This window comes from Momordica charantia (genome assembly GCF_013281855.1).
Source record: "Momordica charantia cultivar OHB3-1 chromosome 9 unlocalized genomic scaffold, Mcharantia_2.0 BLBB01000009.1, whole genome shotgun sequence".
Lineage (NCBI taxonomy): Eukaryota > Viridiplantae > Streptophyta > Magnoliopsida > Cucurbitales > Cucurbitaceae > Momordica > Momordica charantia.
In genome coordinates, this window is record NW_028275167.1 from 1,426,911 (window position 1) to 1,449,595 (window position 22,685).

Sequence of the window (22,685 nt, forward strand, 5' to 3'; positions counted from 1 at the left end):
TAAAAGAAGAAAATATACAAAACTGAGGAATCAATCACAAAATAGATTTAAAAAATAGTAAATTCGAGCGAATAAATAAATAATGTGGATTACTCTGATATATATATATTAGTACTTTGTGGTATATATTTTTATTTTAATATTAATATGTTTTTGAGATATTCACGTTCTGTAACATGGCTAACTGATCTTAGCAAAGCCCGCGTAATAGATTAAGTCCGGCCCACATATTTTTCACGCGGCCCATATGACATCGGCCCATAACGTGCCTTTCCAAAAACAAAATTAGTTTCCAATATGCCCCGATATATTTAGGTGTTTCAAATCCAACTCCAATTTCATCTTTCTTTCTTTCTTTTTTTTTCATTTTTCAATATTTAAAAAATGATGTTAATATAGTTAATATATATTTTTAATACAGGAACGTAAGTTATTAGCTTATTTTATTTAATATGTTTTTTATGGAAAGATAAATATGCAAAGATAGTCGGTATTAAAGAAAATTAATCACTGACACGTTTAACTAAGTTGTATTAAATATGCAAAGATAGTCGGTATTGAAGAAAATTAATCACTGACACGTTTAACTAAGTTGTATTTGTATATCTATCAGTTAGGATTATAGGTAAAGATAAATTTGATATTGAATTTGTTATTCTAACTTCATTGAATAATGAGATACTAAGAAATGACACTTAACGTGCCTTCCAAATAAAATTAATGATCTTTTATAAATCATTTTAATGGGTCTTCTACTAAAAGAAAAGTAAAAGAAAAAAGGATTCTTTTAGTATGTTAACTTAAAATGGCTCCTTATTGATTATGCATAGTTTTATTTCATCTTATATAGTTTTAAAAAGGATTCGATTAAATATCACGGGTCATAGATTATTTTTTATTGACCCAAAAATCAACCAAATTATAATATATATATATATATATATATATATATATATATAAAAGCTTGAGTAATAATGTCATTGTTGAGTTTAGATTAGCAACTAAAACATCTTGCTCTTTTCTTAGTTTAGTGGCTAAAACGAGTGATAATATAGGGAAATAAACTTTGTCCTGCAAATGCTAGATTGAAAAGATAGAAAAGGGACAATTTAAATATAATAATTTAGAGTTAAATGTACTTTAAAAACTCAATTTAAGCTATGATATCTTGTCTAAAAACAACAAATTTAGATTTAAATTAAAAGATCAAAATCGTACAAAATATTTTTAAAATTTAAGGAAATTATTATGTTTAAGGAAACTTATAAAATTGAAGACCAAATTTTGTAAATTACCTCAAATTTATTTTTTAAAAAGATCGTGGTTCGTTTTCAAAAGATGATTGCCTGAAAATGAAGAATGAGTGAAAGAGTTTGATTCGAGAAGGGCTTAGAATTCAGTGAGAAATTGACGAGAGAGAACCAAAGCCGTGCGATGGTGCAGGGATAAGGTGGGTACACTTTTGTTATTAAACATGAAAATGACCTTCATTAATCCTATGGTCCAAAATACCCTCGCCCCCACAAATAATCCCCCATTCATACCATCTGTGTATCTTTACGTTCAGATATTATTTTAGTATTTGCGTCTGCTTTCAAAATATTTATTTTTATCTTTTACGTTCATTTTTATTTATGTATTTTTAGAAGATTATTATTTATCCCAACGTCTAATAAGACAGGAGACATAATGATTTTTCAATTGTGGATGTACTCTTATAAAAGATTTTACCTTAAAATAAAATATTAGTCTATAAATGGCAAATTCTTTTGAGTGCAACGGCGTGTTCTTTTTATTGCAAGTTGTAGCAAAATCGGCCTAAGGACACGAAAATTAAGAACTCATTTGATTAGGTTACCTTTTCTTTATTTTATTTTTTTTTTTGTCATTTTAATTAGCTCTCTTTTAATTTGTCATAGTTCAAAAAAGTATATATAAGATATCTAAGATTTTGTAGTTTTCCTCTGTTTTATCCTCTTTAAATTTTCAATCATGAAAATTTTATCTACAAAAATTTAACATAAAATTTTACCCATTCCTAAGTAAATTTATGGCTCGGCTCATGACAATACATGCTTATACTAGCATATTCATACATATACTCAAAATCATATCTTTAAAAGCAAAATAAAGGTAGAACAAAAATCACTATCTTTTGAAATTTTCATGTACTAAAATTGTAATGCCTCGCGCCCAAGATTTGGGATCTAGATTTGACCTTAATTACCTCCGTATTTTCCTGCATCCCCTACAACCTGACTACTCCATTTTATCTAAGCTACTTAGAAAAGTGAATACTATCCCTACAACAACACAGAGTCCTACAATACTAGTCTTTTAGCATGTTTTGCTCCAAGCCAAGTTCGACTAACTTTAGATTCTTATGGTTGAGCCACCAAAAAGCATAGTATATAGATAATAACTATCAATTCTTTTAAGTCTTTTAAGCCTTTCCTAACCATACTTTCCTTGATTTCAGGATCCTTTTATTCGAATGTGGTATTAGTTCATTCATGTATCCTTCTTCGCTACTCAGACATTACAAAAATAGATATTTCAACCATTAAAATAAATATTAGACACAAAATTTTTAAGCTTAAATTACCAGTTTAATCCTGACAATGATGTAGAAGTAAAACAGGTTGGGGGCACGTGACTTGGAGGACATTCGCACGTGAATCTGGTTGGCTTTCACGTGGGCTTAAGGATTTAGGGTTAAATGGACCAGTTTTGGTTTGTGACCATAAGTTTCTCCAACCTTCTGTTTGGGCCTTTCGTTCTCCCCAAAATGAAAATGAAAATCCAACTCAGGAAATCCCTTTATTTATGAATTATGACGCCACCAAAAATTCTCTTTTTTCTTTTTCCTTTCAGATATTCTTTTCTTTTTTTTATTTTCTGTCCTCCCTCTCAATCACCACAAACTTTGTTTCCTTTTTCTGATAGAGAATTTAGGTCGACAGGATTCTTCAATATTACTTTTAGAGTGTATTTCGTCTCCTCCCGTCAATGAATCAATTTGACAAATTAAAAAATTGATTTTAAGAAATCTAAAATCACTCTAAATTAATTTTTAAGGTATGTCCAGAACGGACTAACATAGCCAAAATCACTCCTCTTTCCATATGTCATGTTTGGAAAATTAAATTGATTTTAGAAAAGCATCACTTTGAATGGTAATTTTAAAATTTCAATTATACTTAAATCTATTTTTTCGTAATCATTAATTCTACCATTCATCCCAAATACACCCTTATGTTATCACTTGGATAATGATTTTAGAAGATCAATTCTACTTAAATCTCTTTTCTCAAACACATCTTTAATATCATATTTTATCCCGTCCTCAAACTCATTTGTGTCGCCTCTCCAAAAATTTCAATGTACTTAACATTTATAATTTGTGCATGAAGTCAACCAAACAAGACATGCTTGTATTGAACAAATACAAGTGTTGTAGTTGATTGTTGCTCGTTTTATACTATGTTGCAGTAATCCAATTCAATCAATAAACGTTTTAATTATAAGAGTGATGTATAAATTTGGTATTCTTATTTGCCAAAGCGAGCATAGTTCAACAGTAATTGACATTATCTTGTGAATTTGATCCTCCACTCTTACACATTGTAAAAAAATAAAAATAAAAATTGATATTCTCACTTGATAGAATGATATAAAAATTTGATGGTAGACAATTTTTAAATGATTATTTATTATGAAATTTGACAAAATGTTTTGTTATTGAGAAATTTTTGAAGCGTAAATGAGATCATGTAATTGCTCCTAGCTCAATTAATTATATTGATTTTGTCCTACTTCATATATTACTCGTGGTGAGTTATAATCCTCTCCCAACATGTTTTAATAAAAGAAAAAACAAACAAAAAAATAAAAGGTGAGAAATTAGATAATTAAATGCACATAAATTAAATATATAAAGAATGTTAAGTAATATTTTTCTGAAAATAGGAATATGTTGCATTACAAATTACCGGCCATTTAGGCTACATTTGAGGATACATTTATCTGAATAACACTTGAAAGTCAATAAAATAAATTAAAGAAAGGGCCTAGGTGAGTTTTGCACAATTTGGAAGTTGTTGTGTTATTCTTGCGGCCAATCTATTCGTCGGCAACCATAGAAGTGTGAAGACGCTACTGGCTGTTTTGGAGGGAATGCGAAAGTTACAGTTTATGGTAACTTACTCAATTCGGATCGGGTGGAGACGGATTCGGCTAAACTGGCAAAACTGTTGTAAAGGGAAGAAGACGCTCTTACTGAAATAACGTATTGAATCTTAAAGATTTGTGTGGCGTCCTATCGTTCAATAAGGTATATAGAGATAATAACTTTTGTGTCCACTATCTAACAAAATGTCATAAATCTCCCCCCTTAGTTTTCGGTAAAAAATAATAATAATAATAAGATTTGGAAGGCTCTTTTTGCTAACCATTACGCAGCTCGATTGAACTCTCCAGAAACATGCAAAAAAAAGGAAAAAAAAATCAAAATTGAGTGGTTGAAGTCAGATGTCATAAATCGTAAGAGCATTCATCTGTTGGAGATTCAGATTCCCGATCAAAATTGGGGCAAACCACATGTCGGAAAAGGTAATGGCTCCTCACCTCACGTCCTCGTCAAGATGCCGACTTTTTTCGACTCGACATATTATTTTATTGATAATGTCTGACATTTAACTCTCTAATTCTTATTTTTCTTAATTGTTAAAAAGAGTTTTTTGGCTAACTACAAAATTACATATTTTTTGTTTTTAATAACTTAAAAAATATTTTTTTTAATTTAAATTTAATTCTAATATAATTTATATTTTAAATTGGATGATCTAAATCGATTCGTCGGATTTATTATGGATCGATTTATGCATATATCTAAGAGGGAGTGGCTAACTAACTATAAAATTACATCTTTTTTATTTTTAGTAACTTAAAAAATATATTTGTTTTTTTTTTAATTTAGATTTAATTCTAATATAATTTATACTTTTAAGTTGGATGACCTAAATGGATGAGTGGGATTTATTATTATTGATCGATTTTTGCATATATCTATAAATCTTTCTAATTATTACAAAGGATCTTAAAAAAAATAAATCTATTATACTTCACCTTTCTTGTATTAAAACTTTAGTTCGTAAATACAAAAATATTATACGCACTCCACTAATTAGTAACTCACAATTATAAATTTTTATTAATTTTTTATTAAGTGAAAGAGAGATCCACCCTTCAACCAAGTGGACTTGGTCAAACTTTACAGATTAATTGTACCCTCTTTTTTCTATTTTTTACTTAATTTCATACTCTAATATGAAAAATCAAATAAAAAAAATTAAATTATTGTCATGTTGAAAAAAAATAAATAATAAAAATAAAAAAGGGTCACAGCAAAGATTATTTGTGATAGTTAAAATCAATAAACCTAACCATAGGGACCATATTCAGAATTTTAATTTTATAAATACCAACTTGAAACTAAGTTTAAATTATGGAGTCTAAATTCGTAATTTAACTTCATTAATTTTCTTTTATAAGAAATAAAAAAAAAGGGTAGGTTCCGTATCTTGTCTAGTAAAGTTGCAATGCAAGTTGATTAACCCAAAGACCGGGGCACATTTCAAGTGGGACCCACACGGGACTCGGTTACATTACATTATCCATCACCACAACAACACAACTGGGCGTTAAATAAAATAAAAAATAAAAAATAAAAAAAGGCGTGACCTTTCAGTTTCCACAGTAAAAACAGAAGTTTCTGGAGACATTTAATTCCAAAATATCTAACTCAGATTCAATCTCAGCCGTATATCTCCACCTTATCCCCCACTCTCTGCCCTCTAACTCCAATATAAGACACATTCTTCTACAGTATCACCTTACCTTACCCCCAAATATTAAATTATTTTCCATATTTTTCAACCCCCCAAAATTAAAAATTAAAAAAATTCTATTTTTCTAAAAACCATAAAATGGCCGGGGTTCTGGAGTGTTCTTGAGCCTCAGCCCTGGAGAGAGAGAGAGAGAGAGAGAGAGAGAGAGACCATGATCGGCTTTTGCTTGTTTCCCTAATTTCTCTTCTTCTCCACGGATTCCGAAATCGTATTGCCCATGGCGTGCTCCTCCACGAACATTCATCGTTTCGATTCGTCGTTTTACGCGTTTCGGTTTCTGTGAATTTGCCGACAACAAAATTTATCTCTGCTGTTCTTTTTCCTTTTTTCTCTCTGTTTGGGAGAAAATTTTCCCGGAAAATGGCCGGCGAGAAAGAGAAAAACGGTGATCTGTATGCTGTTTTAGGGCTGAAGAAAGAATGCAGCGAAGCAGACCTCAAGAATGCGTACAAGAAACTCGCTCTGGTAATTAGGGTTCCAATCCTCCAATTCTCTCTATCTCTCTCTCCTCCCTCTTCTCCGCCGGCGATCGAACAAATCGCCGGAAAATTTGGTTGAAATCGCGAAATTTTAGAGAAATCTCGTTTGTTTTTGGGATAGAGATGGCATCCGGATCGGTGTTCGGCGTCGGGGAATTCGAAGTTCGTCGAAGAAGCCAAGAAGAAATTCCAAGCAATTCAGCAAGCCTATTCTGGTAATTTCGCTCTCTTTTTTCCAAGAATTTACTAATTTCAAGAAATTATAATTAATTACCGTGGCTTTTTCCTCCCTTTCACGGGTTAATTAGAAGTTACTCTGTTCCCATGGTGTAGTTTTATCGGACGCCAACAAACGGCTGCTGTATGACGTCGGAGTTTACGACAGCGATGACGACGATGATAATGTAAGCTTCTCCCCACCTTAACTACGGTGCTCCCTCGCTTTTGTTCCTTTCGATTGGTTCAAAAGTTTCAAACGAAAAAGAAAAAGAAAAAGAAAATTATTGGAGTGGAAGCTGATAAACAGTTGTTTGGTTTTGGCATCCCCCACGGAATTTTGGTCAGGGAATTGGTGGGGCCCTCCGTCCCCAAATGTTATAAGACTCTGTTTGGTTCCCTTCATTTGCAGGGTATGGGCGACTTCTTGACCGAAATGGTTGCCATGATGGACCAAACTAAGCCCAACGTAAGTTTCTTTATTATTAGGGTTTCTTTCTCTTTCTTCTTCTTTTTGGATCTATTGGCAACTCCTGTAGTGAGGAGAGAGAGGAATCTAAATGGGCCGATCCGATGGCCCAATGGGCCATCGGCCCATTTAGATTCCTCTGACCAAACCAACTTTTAGTTGGTGTCGTGTCGTGTCATCAATCTCGTCACATGCGTGTTGAAATCCTAGGAAATCCCCGGGATGGTCCCACGAGAAGGGAATTTTATTTATTTATTTATTGTTATTATTATTGTTATTATTATTATTTTTTTATGTGAAACCAGTTTATGCACTGCCCTGCACAGAGATCCTCGTGGGGTCCGCCTTGTGTATTGGCTGGGATTCTCTGCACTCGGGTGTAGGGGAGAATTGTGGCGATTTTTATGTTGACGTTTAAAAACGACAGGAAAACGGAGAGGAGACCTTCGAGAAATTGCAGGAGCTGTTCCAAGAAATGTTCAACGGCGACATGGAACCGAGCTCCCCGACCAATTATTTCACGTCGCCATCATCCTCGTACTCATCGGAGTGTTCGAGTTCGAGCAACAAGCGGAATTCGTCGGAGATGAACAACGTAAACTCGTCGCAATCGTACAAATTCGAGGATCACGTCCAGAGTTTCTCCACGGGGGTTAGTGTACGGGATATTTTTCACCTTCTAATTTCTTGTTCTTGTTCTTGTTGTTTTTATTCTTCTGGTGTTTCTGTTTTTTACACTTTTTTTTTTTTTTTTTTGGGAAAACGAAGAGAGGGGGAGGGGGAGGGAGCACGAGCAGGAGCTGGCGGAGGAAACGGTAAGCAGTGAAGGAGGATTGGCAGGGAAACAGAGGGATTCGTGGGGGACGACGTGTCGTCAATCCGGCGTACGACAGTGGTGGTGTGGGATTGGTATGTCGTCCGAGGGTGAGGAAGTTTCTGCAAAACGGTGCCGTATGGTGAGGGTGGTAATGGAATTGGAGGCTGCCATTGCTGAAGCATAGAAGCAACAACCATGAACCATGGGCAGGCATTGGGCTGGGCAACATATGATATGATGGATGACTCGTGACTTTTTTCTTTAGGTTTATAAATTTTAGTTAATTTGCTCCGCCACTCTCTCAAAGTTTTGGAGTTGGCTTTTCCTTACTTTTTTCCTTTTTTTTTTCTCTCTTGAGTTGTGGCCATTTTTGTTTATGTTACGTTAATTCTTACGTTTTCTTCCTGTTCCTTGTAATGAAAGCAATTCTCTCTTGGGTCTTTCTTTGCTTTCTAGTTTTACTTGAAATATTAATAAAATGATGATAATGATTAATATGGCTGCAATGGCATTAGTGGAATTTTTTTTTTTGTCGACCATATAAATTAAATAGTCAATACATAAATTATAGTCATTTTAACTAAGTTCGAATTTGGACCCGTAATTCTTTTTAACTACTATTGCTTTTTTTTTAACGAACTACTATTATTTTTATTTACAGAACTTTTTCTAATAAATAATTTGTTAATATTTAGTAACGTACTGTAATTGTTGAACAAAAATTAGAAGTTTGATAAAAATATATATCTTCAATAAAAAGAAATTAGAAGTTTGAATTTACGGCCTATATATTGTGAATTCAGAAAAGAAAAAAATATCTAGTAAATAATCTTCACAACTTCTATTCATTTATCAATCATATTACATTTCAGAAATTATAAAAAAAAAAAAAAAAATCTGTGGCAGCCGCAGATTAATAACCAAACTGGCCTTTATTTTTATCGCATCCGAGCCACAGCACAGGTGGCATGTTTGTGGTTTGGAGATATTGTAGGGGTAAACATGGAATATGGAACCGAGCAGCACGTGGGCGAGGGCCCCACATAATTAAATTTCTAAAAAGCAACGAAGTAAAGAAAATGAAAAGCCTTATTCGTCTGCTTTACTACGATTGATCGGCGCAGCGAATGCGGGGTGGCCCACACACTTTTGAGTTTGAATGTAGTGGGGCCCGTGGTCCGTCCAAGTTGCAACCACCTTAAATAAATGCAAATAAATTTTTAATTTTACACGCATTTCAAATTTTCAATTAAGATAAATATTAGTTTTTTTAATTAAAATATTAGTTTGGTCTTTCTTTATACTTTCAGCTTTCATCTCCCTATTTTCGCAAGGTTTGTTTTTGGTCGCCTACTCTTAATTTTGGTTTATTTATTTTAAAATATTTATTTCGGTCACTATTTTTTTAAAAAAAATAATAATTTTAATCCATCTATTTTATTTTTAATCTCATTTTTCTACGTCATTGCAATCAATATATTTTTTAATATATAAACATTACAATATACTATAATTTTCGTTATATGTAAAATTTATGTTAAAATTTTAAAAATATGAATTAAAATAATCATTTTTTAAATTATAAAAACTAAAATGAACATTTTAAAAATATATGGACTAAAATTAAACAAGAGTTAAAAACGACGGGACCAAAATAAACATTTCAAAGTAAGGAGACTAAAATAAACAAATGTTGAAAGTACATGAACCAAAATAGTACTTGAAGCTCTTCGGCTCATAGCTTTTGAATTTATTCGATTTGCAGCTTTGATGATGTTCTTTGGCTCGTAGCTTTCGAATTTCTTCGGTTTGCAGCTTTGATGAAGTTTTTTGGCTCGTAACTTTACGAAGTCTTCATCTTCCAATTTGGTGAAGTCTTCGACTTGTTATTTGAGAAGAGTTCTCCGATTTGCGGATGACTCTTCATGCTTGTAGGTGATTAGTTCGGAATCTCCAATTTTTCTCAATAATTATGAATATTTCTCCATGTCTCAAATTAGAGGTGACCCTTCGATCTAATAAAGTTTTGGTGGGTCTTATATGCGTTCGCTTAACAGGTTTGGACCCAATATATTTATGAGTTGATTCAATTAGTCAAAATTTCTCATTCAGCCCAAAGTATTACTTATATCTGTCTAAAGATTTGACATTTGAATCCCCACCCGTTCTTGAACTCACACAAATAAAAGTTGCACCCATTGCATTTCTGTTGATTTGAATACTTGCCACTAGTTGTAAGAATTGATGTGTTTCATTGCTACTGTTCAATATTTTTTCTAACTAAAAATAAAGAAAAAAACAGCCGAGCAACAAGAGGCAAAAAGAGCATTGAACCGACCACTAAAAAGAATCGATTAAGATGGAAAAAAAATAGACCTTGATGGAAATATATTCGTTTCAATCCATTTCTGTAATTTCACTCTCTTCATCTGAACTTAGACTTATATAACCCAAAAAAATAAAAATAAATAAATAAATAAAATCCAAAAATGGGTTGATTTGGAAGGGAGGGACACTTTAATCAAACCAAAATGTGTATATATTTGGAAAAATGACAATCATTATAGAAGCAAATGGGACAAGTGGGAAACATTTCTGAATTTAGAATTGTTTCAAAAGATTGGGATAATGACAAGTTGGGGGACAAAGAAAATGCCTTCCCTTTAAAGTGGACAAGTTGAGAAGAAGAGAAAATAAGTGCATAAATAAAATTAAAAAAAAAAAGAGAGAGAGAGAGAGCCTTTGGAAAGCCACAACTTGGACAAATCATGTTCAACAACTTGCATGCATCTTGAATTATATATGTTACCAATTTTACTTTTTCATTGATTTTATACGTAATCGTCATCTTATCTACCCAAAAGTTTTTTCAAGACACTCATAATTTCATTCTAGAGTAATAGTAAGTTTAGACAATTTATCTTAAAATAGTCCCATCCAGTTACAAAAATTATCCATATTCGTTACTAAAAAATTTATCTAATGGAGGATATTAATTTTTTTTTTTAAGAGGTTGAAAGTTTAATTTAAAAAAATTAAAGTTAACCACAATTATTTGAAAAAATTAGGAGTTAACCATTATTTATAATTAGGAAAAAAAAAGGTCCAAATCAATACCTATAAGAAAATGCAATGAAAAACTTTGATGCCCATGAATCCAAAGTGGATTGTCTTATTGCTTTTCTTCTTGGTTTTGTCTATTCGTGTATCTTGTAACCATCCAATTTTGTTGATTTTATATAAAATAATAATACTAAAATAAAAATAACGACATTTTCAAATACCATTACGAATTAATATTTTACTTTTCTTCACCATTTCCAATAATTTATGTCCTTTTTTTTATTATTATTGGCTGTACAAACTCAATCTCTTATTCTTTTCATGAATGCTAAATTATGGATCAACATTGAATGATAGTTTAATAATTGATATCAAAATGACAAGTCATTAGAAAATTGTCAATCTGAGCTCACGATTAAGATATCTCTCTCATTTATAGAAGTCTTAGGTTCAATCCCTCGTCTCACATTTGTCATACGAAAAAGAAAAGAAATGTGATTCAAAAATTGTGGATGATATAGTCATTTACATGAAATGAGTGGAGATACATTATTTCTCAGAAAAAAATTGAGACACATCAAGAAGTCAAAGATAAGAACTTTACCACATGTTTTGTTAAACTAAAAAAAATCAAGCTATTTTTTAAAAAATAAATGAAATCTTCTCGAATTTCTAATTCTTATAATGTTTTTGGGCCTTAGAAGTTTTGGGCTAGATTTGTGGGGATGAAGCAAACAGTAGTAAGGATCCTGATTTTCAAAGCCCAAATTTCTAATTAAAACTCAATAAAGATGTCTTTATTTCCCATTATATCCAAACTCAATATTTTTTTCTATTTTCAAAATAAGTTAATGGACTTAGGATAATAGTTTATGGTTCATAGGTTTGAATTTCATTATAGACTTTATATTTGGCTATATTAGTGTAACATTACTTTGTTCATACATCAAGATTTTTCTCAAATTTTAATTATTGTAAGACTATAGTTTTAAGATTTAACATATACACAAGTTAGCTGGGTAACTTTTTTTTCCTTATATAATGTGATAAGAATAATATTATAATTTGAGCATCTTTGTAGACAATAATTTGAATACTTTTTACTAAAACAAAAATATATTATTGCTAGCAAAATTATGGTGAGATGATAACAGAATTTTTTTTTAATTCTAATAAAAATTAAATGAGTTTATATAACATGAAATATTATATTTATCCTAGGTTTTTATATTTTCAAATTCACCATGTTTTTAAAATTTTCGTTATTTAGATCACATAATAAACTTCCAATTTCCAAAAAAAAAAAAAAAATCAATTTCGTTTATTTTTCTCAATAAATACATGAAAGGATAAAAAATATTTACCAAATACAATTTATAGCTATAATTACCTGGGTTTAGAAAACGAGGGTTATAATAAACCATAGCTATAATAGCCTCACTCGCTCCCCTTTCTTCTTCCCTCCCTTTTTATTCCCGGTTGAATTGAAACCAAGAACCCTAAAAAACAAACTCTCTCCGTAATCCTCGCCACAGTTTGCTGTTCCATTTGTTTTCTGGTTTCGTTTCCATTTTCCTTCACAAAATCGATTATCAAAACCTGCAGATCAGATTATTGTTTACGTACATTCTTTATATACCATTTGGCTGCTTCCCCCTTTTTCTTGCTGCAGATCATGACTAGTTTTCTTCACAAGCTATGGGACGAAACCGTTGCAGGCCCCACGCCGGACACCGGCCTCGGAAAGCTACGCAAGTATGACTCCATTTCGCCCTCCGAACTGCCTCCGATCAAGATTTCCGATGAGATTCCGGTAACTCGGAGCATCACCATTCTCAGGAGGAACTCCGATTTCAGGACCTCCTCGGAAGATCGCCACCGGAGGATGCCGGATTCTATCGCCGGAATATCCTCGCCGCGGACGCCTGTTACTCGTGAGTTTATCTGTTTTTCGATCTCTCGGATCGATCTTTTTTTTTTTTCTTTTGACTTGCATTTATATGAATATGTATTTAGAAATTGAAGAAATAACACTATCGATGGAATGATATTTGATTCGAAATTGGAATCTTAAATTCGATGGACCAGTTCATAATTATATGAGTAATTTTGTTTCTCGTATTCGATGCAGCGGGGACGCCTGAATTTGATCTGAAGAGATTTTCATGGAGAAAATCGTCGGCTGAATCATCGGAACATGACGGTTAGACGTAATGAATCGAACTCCCATTGTTTTTATTATTCACTGATCGTTTCTTCACATACGAACAATTTTTCATAATCTACTGTACACGGATTTGCATGTCATGCATCATCCTTCATCCCGATCGAAAATATGACTTGAAAAATAAGTTTCAATCTATGGATTCCTCTTGAAAATATGCTTCAGCGTGTTTACTTCGTTTAAATAAAGAAACATCTGATATCAAATACGTTAGTTCATAATCGAATCGAAGGAAAATGTTTGCAAAATTTTTTCATTTATATCTTAAAAACAGAGAAGATTGTCGTTTCTTAATTTATTATAAATCTGAAAACGATTGATTCCAAAATGAATTGTGGACTCATTCAACTCTGTTGACAGAGATATAAGATTAATGGTTTTGGCTGTTAATTTGTTGCAGGATTTGAATTAACTCTGTCTCATGGCTTCAATCATTGAAGAAGAAGCAGCCAATAACTGTATATAAATGTATGTATATGTGTGTGTATGTATATATACATAGAGAAAGAGAGAATGAATTCTGTTGGTTCTCAATAATTTGTAACAATAAACTTGTGAATTATATGTATATGTAATGAATAGTATTATTTCAGTTGGATTATTGCAACTCTTGTTTCTTTGGTTTACATTACATGTCATTTTGAATCAGTTTTGAACCACAAACAGGCTGACTTGAATTACGGATAAACAAAAACATTACAAAATTCATCAAATATAATGCAGGATTTGAAGGCATGAATCGATATATATATTTTGCAGTTTCGTTTAACTTGCAGCGGATGCCTTGACTTTCTCGATCAGATCGGCAGCGTCTTGAACGGTCGAAATGCCCTCGGCCCCGCCTTCTCCGATGGAAACTCCGAACTTCTCTTCCAAAGTCATCATGATCTCAACCTGTGAGTATCTTTTCGTTAGTGATATGATAACGATTTTATTTTTTGTTTTCTAAATCTATTCGTAAGAATGGTAAGAAAAACATTATGAAAAAGGTCATAAAATAATTTTTTAAAACATAAAACTATAAACAAAACGATTATAGTCCAAAGGGGAACTCACTATGTCAAGAGAATCAGCTCCCAAATCAGTAAATTTTGTTTGAGGGATCACAGTGCTCTCATCCCGAGAGAGTTGCTTCGCAATTGTTGCTTGAACTACTTGTAGCGTCTCTGGTTGTGCCTACACATTTTTTTAATAATAATAATAATTCAAACCCACCTCAATTCTCCTTTGTAGTTAAACCTTTAACTATTTTTCTATCGTTCAATTTAAGCGAGTGATCAAAAGTCGTGAATTCGAATCCTCACTCCTACATGTTAAATTATAAATCTCCCTCCTTAGTGTTATAAAAATGTTAATTTGTTCCCCAAACACTATGAATACTACTTAGTTCTACATCTACCCATGTTTTTTTTTTCTTTTGCTATCTATTTTTAAAATCTAGATCAAATTTTGAAAAATTAAAGTAGTAGTTTTTATCTTTTAATTTAGTTAATAATTGAAGAAATATGTGTATAACAAAGGCAAACAACGTGGTAGAGAAATGGTGAGAAAGTCATTATGAAAGGAGACTTAAAAATATACGAACCAAATTAAAAAACTAATTAAATTTATAATATAAGCCCTCTCTGTATCTAAATAAAGCATGAGAAATTAAAGGTAGAATACAATGGAGCAAGAAATATTAGATTTGGAGGCGACGCTGGGAAGTGGAAACCGTGTTGCAGCCTTAGCCATTAGCAGCCTCTGCCCACAGAACAAAGAACCATCCTGCACAGTGCACAGTTTCAAAATTAGCCCAATTATAAACCCTACTTATCATTTCTCCCAACGGCCCAGTTATAAAAAGCGTGGGCAGATCGAGAGAGACAGAACGGTCAGGATCAAATCTTGTACTCACTACCATTAAATATTTGACAATTCATTAATTTAAAAAAAAATTTATGTTTTTGCATTTCTTACTACTTGTTGTCAAACATTTAAAAAAGTAGACTCATACAAACCACGAAATACTAGATGAGTAATCGGGTGTTGTATACCTCTCGAGTACTGATGGTCAGGACAAAATTACTCTTTTAAGAAGCTAAGCATTTTTCGGATGAGACTTACACTGATCGTGGCGATAGATAAACTGAAAGTGAAATTGCTGCGCAAACGCGACGGTGGGCTTCTGCAGGACACGGCAGCGGGAAGAAGAGGGGACGAACCGAAGGAAGCCATAAGAAGATTTCGATTTTTTTGTGTTCAATAAACCAAATTGAAGATAGATTTATAAAAGCTTCATCATCCGATGATAACCAAAGAAAGGCTTTGTTTGCTTCCTTTCTTTGGTGTTTGGCGGATGCTACAATGACTATGAGATACACATTATTTCTTCTTTCTCTCAATCGTTCCCCAATGATGTCTCCAATATCCTCTACATACCGACAAATACAATATCGGCACCGCTAAATTATTTACAAGTGCAAGAAAAAGTCTCGTTTCTTTCTTTGTGCTGCCCGATTAATTAACATTTCAAAAATTTACCATAGGAATTATTAACAACTTCGCATTGATAGATTTAGAAGACTTGGCAAAATTTTTAAGACATGTTAAAATAGTAATTAAGAGGGTGTCAGAGTTCAACGAGTTCAAACGAACATCTGATTTAAAATAAAAAGCGGATCACATCAAGATTAACGAATTAACATGTTAAGGATATATATATATATATATATATATATATAAATATGAAAATGCGATCAAAATCTCATAATGGTGGAGAGAAAATAAGTATATAAACAAGAGACAACATCAGTATAATATCTTTTTGGGTGAAATCATAATAAAAGCTATAAATAAAAGTTATATCAAAAACAGAAAATATCATACAATTACAAAAGTATGGAGAGTCTGTCGTTCTATTTAAGAGAAGACTTGGTGGTATTCACCTTCATTGATTTGAGATTTTTTGGATGAAACTAAAATAAAACAAATTATATCTAAAGCGGAAAATATCGTAGATATGAGGCTCCATTCTTTCTAACATAAATTACGTCATATATTTGTATTAAAATTATTGTTTTCCGAAAATTCTTATGAATGAATCAAAATACAACTACGAAGAAATATATGTCGAGGAAGAGGAGTTGGAGATGGCAATTGGTATATTTTTTCGGAACCTGTCTACTGAATTCTGGGGGCTGAGCCGGTGGCGGTGGCAAAAGGGTAATTACGGGAAAATTGTTGGAGTTTTATGTAAATTAGAAATTGTACCGGATAAAAACAGCGATGGACTACCTACCCGAGGCTGTGCCGGCGGCGTCATCACGGTCACTCCGGTTACAGAAACTCCCGGTACAAATCCCTCCAATCAATCTCCGCCACGTCATCCCACCCTCTTCCGTTCCCCGCCACGTGTTCCCTGCCTCAATAACTCCTTCACCGACGCCGTCAGTTCCCCCTCTCTGTTTTTTCCGTCAACCAAATAAACTCCGCTTTTTTCTTACGATTATACCATTTTCTCCGGTCAACCGAAACCCTAGCCCCCTCTCTCTCTTCAATCGCGAACCATTGCAATCCAGATCGGCGGCATACCTCCGGCCCATGACGGTACCGGACCGATTCGCATGCGCCGGTGAAACAAGATCGCGTTCTATCTATCTAATTACCAGATCGGTGCGCACCATTTTCGGATCGGCGATATTCTGCGCCAGATTGGACAGGATTCCATGAAGGAAGACGATGAGATTCAGTCGTATCCGTCGCCGGGGAGTGGATCTCCTGATTCTCCGATGTCCAACGGCCGGATAACCGTGACGGTGGCCGCCGCAGCACCTCCTCCTCCGCCTTCTTCTCAGGGCACAATAACCTTGGCTCTGCCGAATCAGCAGTCCAAGGGCGGCGGCGGCGGAGGTGGAGGCGGAAGAGAAGATTGCTGGAGCGAGGGAGCAACGTCGGTGCTGATCGATGCTTGGGGCGAGAGGTATTTGGAACTGAGCAGAGGTAATTTGAAGCAGAAGCATTGGAAAGAGGTAGCTGATATTGTGAGTAGCAGAGAGGACTATACGAAGATACCGAGGACTGATATTCAGTGCAAGAATCGGATTGATACGGTCAAGAAGAAGTATAAGACTGAGAAGGCTAAGATTATTGCTGGAGGAGCACCCAGTAAGTGGCCATTTTTTGATAGATTGGATCAATTGATCGGTCCGGCCTCGAAGAATCCTGTGTCTAGCGCTGGTTTAGCCACCGCTGTAAATCCGCCTCTGCAGCAGAACCAGAAAGTTCCACTCGGAATTCCTGTAGTGAATCGATCCGTGAATCCTTACCATAATCACCAGCAGCAGCAGCAGCAGCAGCAACAGAAGGGGTCTAAAGCTCAGAAGATACAGCTCCACAAGCGGCCCCGAACAGATTCCGACTCCTCAGCATCGGAGAGAGAAACATCCCCAACTTCGAGTGATAGTTTCCTACCAGAAAATTTTCGGAGGAAAAATGTTAGGGTTCAAAAGGAGGTGGTGAATCCGAATGTAGGTCAGGTGGGGAAAGTGGTGAAGGGAAGGAATGGATCAAGAGAAAAAGGGTGGGGGAACGCCGTGAATGAATTGACACAAGCAATACTGAAGTTTGGGGAGGCGTATGAACAAGCCGAGAGCTCGAAGCTGCAGCAAGTGGTGGAAATGGAGAAGCAGAGGATGAAATTTGCCAAGGATCTTGAATTGCAGAGAATGCAATTCTTCATGAAGACGCAGTTGGAAATCTCGCAGCTGAAGCATGGGAGAAGAGTCGTGGCTGCTGTTAATCACCATCATTGCAGCAACAACAACAACAACAACAGTAACAGCGATAGCAGCAACTAGAACGCAGAATTACTAGGTAATATTTTTCTCATAATTGGAAATGGTAGTAGTGCCAGTTATTATATTATCTGTATCCTAATTTATAATTTTCCTCTCATAAATTAACTTCATCAAGCTGTTCAAATCCAGTGGATTATTCAGTCTGTTACCATTAGAAGTCATCTACTATTAGTTCTCCTCATGATGATAATCAATCACAGCCTTATATTGGAAGAATGCAAATACTGTTCCTGATAATCCCTGTTAATTAGAGGTTAATGATGGAGGAAACCCATTTATAGAATCGGAGGAGGACTGTTCTTCAATCCTTCCTTCTGCTCCTCTTTGGTAATTAGTAGACAAAGACACCAAAATTGGGGTCAGACCCACCCAGATTCTGAATTTGCAGAGAAACATTTGTCATCAATTGATTGAAAAACAAAATATAATTAAAAAAGAGAAAACAGAGGGGGCCAGGAGAAATCATGCCCTGACTTTACATGACAAACACAGTCTCATTAAGATAACCTGCAATCAGTCAGGGGATGAGATTTTGAAATGAATAAACTATTCTTTTGGCATTTTTTTTGAGATAGAAAGCATAGGATGATAAGATAGATTGTCTGGTTGTTGAATCTGATACTATGATCTTTTTTCTTTTTTTTTTCTTTTTTTTCTTTTTTTTTTTTTGTCAACTATATATTAACTTTGGATGGGATCAAATCCAAGTGGGATTATTTGAGAAAGTGTGATGGATTTTTAGTTGTTATTGAAGTGACCAAAGTCATTTGATTTCTCTATACTCAAGGGTACCTTTTTTGGATCCCCACCAAAAGAAAGAACAACTTCAAATGCTAGATCTTGGCTAGATTTTCTTGCTTCTACTGCATTAAAGCCGCAGGATTTGTAGCCAGAGACGTTGAAAAAGGAAGGATGCACAATGAAGGAGGTTGGGTTAAATTTTGGTCTAATTTCTTCAGGATCTTGAGTGATTTTAGATCTTGGTGGACCAATATATATTGAAGTACTTACTGTTTTTACTTCTAAAAAAAAAGTACTGTTTTTACTTTTCAAAATGTTTCTAAGCTAACAGGGTTGAATTTTGATGGATTCCATAAAATTTTAAATTCATTTTACTGATTTAATCTCATAATATTTTAATTTTGGTTAAAGTACTATTTGGTTTCTGTACTTTTAGTATTTGGTTTCTGTACTTTTAGTTTTGTTTTTTAAATGTTTATTTTGGTCAATGTATTTTCAACTTTGGTTCATTTTAGTTCAAAAATATTCGTTTTGATATCTGTACTTTTAACACAAAATTTTTTAGTGTAGTCTCGTGTTTAAATTGTAATTAAAAAAATTAGACTAAATATAGAATTAAGAGACGAAAATGGTTACTTTTTAAAAGTGGAGTGACAACAAACAAATATTATGAGAGTACTAGAATAATATTTTAACATTTAATTTTCTTTTAATAATTTAGATCTTCCTCGTTCCAAACTAATTGAAACTTTAAAATGATTTCAAAATGTGTGATTTAAAATCACTTATTATATTGTACAAAAAATATTATTTGTTAATTTTTTTAATTCCAAACGAAGTGTAAAATATAATATCCTTAATTTATCAAAATAAAATAAAGCTTTAGAAGCAATTGGATCGTGTGAAAACTTCCTATATAGTTCAAATTGAAAGATAAATATGTTGATAATTAATTATAATTGTGGTTATACAGAAATTTTTTGTAATTATAATTTTTTTTATTGGGACATAGAGTTGGAGAATGAGAATTTGAACGCAGGAGGTAAGACTTGGTTTCATAATGTTCGGAATCTGTTTTAAAAAATAGTTTTTAGTTTTTTAAAGCAAATATTCAATTAAAAAACATGTTCAACTTCTTATCATTTAATTTGTTATTTTATGAATGATTTTTTTTCTTTTCTTTCATTAAATTTTATTATCTTCGCAAGAATGATATCTTTCGAAAATATTGTATTCAAAATTTTGAAGTTTCTCAATAATAAAAAGCAAATGATTCCAAACAATTTAACTCAGTGAGACGATTAACAAATAATTCAATATGTTTTATAAACATATATATGTGTGTCTTCCATCACATCTCTAATTAATGTATTTGTAGAAAAAATTATTCTCGTAAAATAAAAACACCCACGTGAATCACCTCAAAAATGTTTTCCCCTAAAGACATTGATTCATTAATTGGAATTTTTTAGCCTATAACTTTTTTGTTACAAGTCGCAAATCAATAAACGGAAGATAAATTGTATCATTTCCACACTTTAAAATTTACGATTCGACGTCGTTTTGGTGTTGAGATTATAAGTCAAAGGAATTGGAAATGTGATGATCTTCCCCACCATCCAGACCGTTGGATCGGCCTTGAATTCCAGATCGCAGCTTCCCAACCAATGGTCAGCAAATGTTGCCTTCTCGTGGGTCCCAGTCAACCAGATCCCTGATCCAACGGTCCTGATTGCGCCGCTGTTCACATTGCAGCCGTTGATTATGTAAACGTAATCTAGATTGGCGTAAACTTAATTAGAATGATTTTATCTTGATGTATAAATCAAATCATCCCAAAAATGGAAGCAATCACATCACAATTATTTAACCCTGGTAAAGCGGTAAAATAATGGAATAAAAATATACAAGACGCAGTTACTTCATTTAAATAGAGCACGACGATAGCGTGTGGGCCCAGTTCCCACGTGTTGAGAATGATACGTCATCATATTATTTTGTGTGACGTGTCGGTCGTGGAGTGGTTGAGAGGATAAAACTTCGTCAAATTAAAAGTAGTCGTGGAACATGGCCAAAGCTGACAAAGAAAGTCAGATGATCCACACGCGTATGAGCATCCTACGGAATCACGGATGCCCCCAAAATTTTATTTATTTATTAATTATTATTTTTTTAATATTAAGTTCCACGAATAAAAATAAGGTCCATCTAATTATCAATATTTGAAATGGTAATTAGCACTTTAAATCGAGCGGCCCATTTTTCGTATAATTATATTATTTGATTTATAAATTTCAGCAAGTGTTAGTTACGTTATAATATAATGGTATTTATATGTTATGCTTGTCGAATTATTCATCAAATTATATAAACTAACAAAATTTAATGGGCATGTCACATTGTTTAGACAGGGATTCAAACTCCAGCCTCTAGAGAATGAGCTAGCATTTAACTGTTGAGGTATACTTATATTGACCATTTTTCCTTATTATAATGATTTTAGTCCCTTTTTAAGTGTCGGTCTAGATTCTGATTTGGTTAAGACGAAAACAATTTTATATTATTGACAATACGTGACTTCTCTAGATTTTCATGCAACATATCATTACTCTTGTATAAGAAATCTTAATTCTCAATCATTTGTAGCCCAACAAATTTTACACGGTTTAAAATGTAAGCAAGTCAATTATTTTTAGATTGTCTAGATACTCCATGCATTCATTACTTACCTATGTTTGTGTCTATAATCTTGATAAGCAATTAGCTACTTGAACATAAACATTAATTCCTTAGTATTTTTTTCTCCTTCCAAGTTTAATTGTGCATTTAAAAAAAACAAAGTCGTATAATGAGCAAGATCTAAAACAAATCTCAAACATCAAGTAGACAGTGATTTAAATACTTCTCTCTCCCATAAACTAAGTTTTAGATAATTTATCTAGGTTGTCTTTTACAAACAAATAATTTATTTCAAATGTATACAATTTATTATTTTTTAAAACATACAAAGAATAACAAGAAAATCATCACATGAATCATATAATAGCACATGATGAAAGATGAAGAAATTAATTAATGTTGGAAGTGAAGCCCATAAAGTGTAGAAAAAAGTGCATATTGGGATGAGAGGAAACCCAAAGATCCTTACAAAAGCCATCACTACCCCACCAAAGCCAATGGTCAAGGGATTCAACCATGTACTACACCTCTGTTTTATTTGCACATGTAAAAATGTTTCCTCTTTTTTTTTTTTTTTTTGAAAAAAAAAATGTAAAAATTTTATTGGAGGCTTCAATTATTTCAACTTTAATTAGCTGTGACAACACACAAACTTGGAAAAAAAAATTAATTATAAAACAATAGGGTTTGGAAAACGTGACTCGTGGGTTTGATTTTAGATTTGGATTTTAATAAAATTAGGTTAAATTATAAATTTGGTACTTTAGTTAAAAGGTTTATAAATTTGATGGCTATTTTGTTTTTACAAATTGAACTTATAAATATTACTTTTATTATATAGTTTTTATAAACATTGTCAAAATCTATGCTAAATTTTAAGGGAAAAGTAGTGTTCGCTTTTCTTTTTCTAAAATTGACTAAGAATTCAAATATCATTTCAAGGTGAAAAACTTACCAATGAAATGGTACAAAAACAAGTATATTTTTTTAAACAAAAAATAAAAAACGAAAAGATTATCAAACAACACCTAAACTTTAAATATTAAATCTAATAGGTCACTGAATTTTCAGCTTTTTGTCTTACATACTCAACTTTTGAGATATTTTTTGTTTAATTTTAGAGACTCATTTGACATGAAATTAAAAATTTAAAGATTTATTATATATATTAATATTTAGGAACTTATTACACAAAGTATTAAAAGGTTAAGGATTTGAGAGAATTTTTAAACTCCAAGACAACCTTGTTA

At 32.8% G+C, this 22,685-nt stretch overlaps 4 protein-coding genes across 7 annotated transcripts; 3 read left to right on the forward strand and 1 right to left on the reverse strand.

Moving 5' to 3' along the window:
• The first annotated feature begins 5,904 nt into the window (after positions 1-5,904).
• On the forward strand, positions 5,905-8,391 carry LOC111020332 (uncharacterized). Of its 4 annotated transcripts, none has more exons than XM_022296988.2 (6): positions 5,911-6,374; positions 6,510-6,603; positions 6,722-6,792; positions 7,017-7,073; positions 7,501-7,731; positions 7,842-8,391. In XM_022296988.2, the coding sequence occupies exons 1-6, from the start codon at positions 6,270-6,272 to the stop codon at positions 7,890-7,892; spliced, it is 609 nt and encodes a 202-aa protein (XP_022152680.1). In that variant the 5' UTR covers positions 5,911-6,269; the 3' UTR covers positions 7,893-8,391. The 4 variants fall into 4 exon arrangements, with proteins under 4 accessions (XP_087974190.1, XP_087974191.1, XP_022152680.1 ...); XM_022296995.2 differs by having other exon boundaries at positions 5,912-6,374; positions 7,501-7,725; XM_088118064.1 differs by lacking the exon at positions 7,842-8,391 and having other exon boundaries at positions 5,905-6,374; positions 7,379-7,518.
• A 3,979-nt stretch (positions 8,392-12,370) lies between these two features.
• On the forward strand, positions 12,371-13,794 carry LOC111019516 (dormancy-associated protein homolog 4-like). The gene is made up of 3 exons (XM_022295914.2): positions 12,371-12,887; positions 13,085-13,163; positions 13,578-13,794. The coding sequence occupies exons 1-2, from the start codon at positions 12,629-12,631 to the stop codon at positions 13,159-13,161; spliced, it is 336 nt and encodes a 111-aa protein (XP_022151606.1). The 5' UTR covers positions 12,371-12,628; the 3' UTR covers positions 13,162-13,163; positions 13,578-13,794.
• Positions 13,795-13,907: 113 nt separating this feature from the next.
• Positions 13,908-15,818, reverse strand: LOC111019509 (uncharacterized). The gene is made up of 4 exons (XM_022295909.2): positions 15,284-15,818; positions 14,843-14,944; positions 14,234-14,353; positions 13,908-14,071 (listed from the first exon to the last, which is right to left on the reverse strand). Exons 1-4 carry the CDS (start codon positions 15,392-15,394, stop codon positions 13,943-13,945), a joined length of 462 nt encoding a protein of 153 aa, XP_022151601.1. The 5' UTR covers positions 15,395-15,818; the 3' UTR covers positions 13,908-13,942.
• Positions 15,819-16,369: 551 nt separating this feature from the next.
• ASIL2 (sequence-specific DNA binding transcription factor) lies at positions 16,370-18,176 on the forward strand. Its single transcript, XM_022296712.2, has one exon. It carries the CDS (start codon positions 16,885-16,887, stop codon positions 18,013-18,015), a length of 1,131 nt encoding a protein of 376 aa, XP_022152404.1. The 5' UTR covers positions 16,370-16,884; the 3' UTR covers positions 18,016-18,176.
• Positions 18,177-22,685: the final 4,509 nt, after the last annotated feature.

What these genes read in the sequence shown, in the direction of transcription:
- LOC111019509 (XM_022295909.2), bottom strand. Translation starts at nt 15,394, where the DNA reads ATGGCTTCCTTCGGTTCGTCCCCTCTTCTTCCCGCTGCCGTGTCCTGC. An exon ending in CTAATATTTCTTGCTCCATT is followed by an intron (nt 14,354 to 14,842) that starts GTATTCTACCTT and finishes AAAAATGTGTAG; the next exon opens with GCACAACCAGAGACGCTACA. An exon ending in GAGCTGATTCTCTTGACATA is followed by an intron (nt 14,072 to 14,233) that starts GTGAGTTCCCCT and finishes AGATACTCACAG; the next exon opens with GTTGAGATCATGATGACTTT.
- ASIL2 (XM_022296712.2), top strand. Translation starts at nt 16,885, where the DNA reads ATGAAGGAAGACGATGAGATTCAGTCGTATCCGTCGCCGGGGAGTGGA.
- LOC111020332 (XM_022296988.2), top strand. Translation starts at nt 6,270, where the DNA reads ATGGCCGGCGAGAAAGAGAAAAACGGTGATCTGTATGCTGTTTTAGGG. An exon ending in CGTACAAGAAACTCGCTCTG is followed by an intron (nt 6,375 to 6,509) that starts GTAATTAGGGTT and finishes TTTTTGGGATAG; the next exon opens with AGATGGCATCCGGATCGGTG. An exon ending in TGGACCAAACTAAGCCCAAC is followed by an intron (nt 7,074 to 7,500) that starts GTAAGTTTCTTT and finishes TAAAAACGACAG; the next exon opens with GAAAACGGAGAGGAGACCTT.
- LOC111019516 (XM_022295914.2), top strand. Translation starts at nt 12,629, where the DNA reads ATGACTAGTTTTCTTCACAAGCTATGGGACGAAACCGTTGCAGGCCCC. An exon ending in GCCGCGGACGCCTGTTACTC is followed by an intron (nt 12,888 to 13,084) that starts GTGAGTTTATCT and finishes TATTCGATGCAG; the next exon opens with CGGGGACGCCTGAATTTGAT.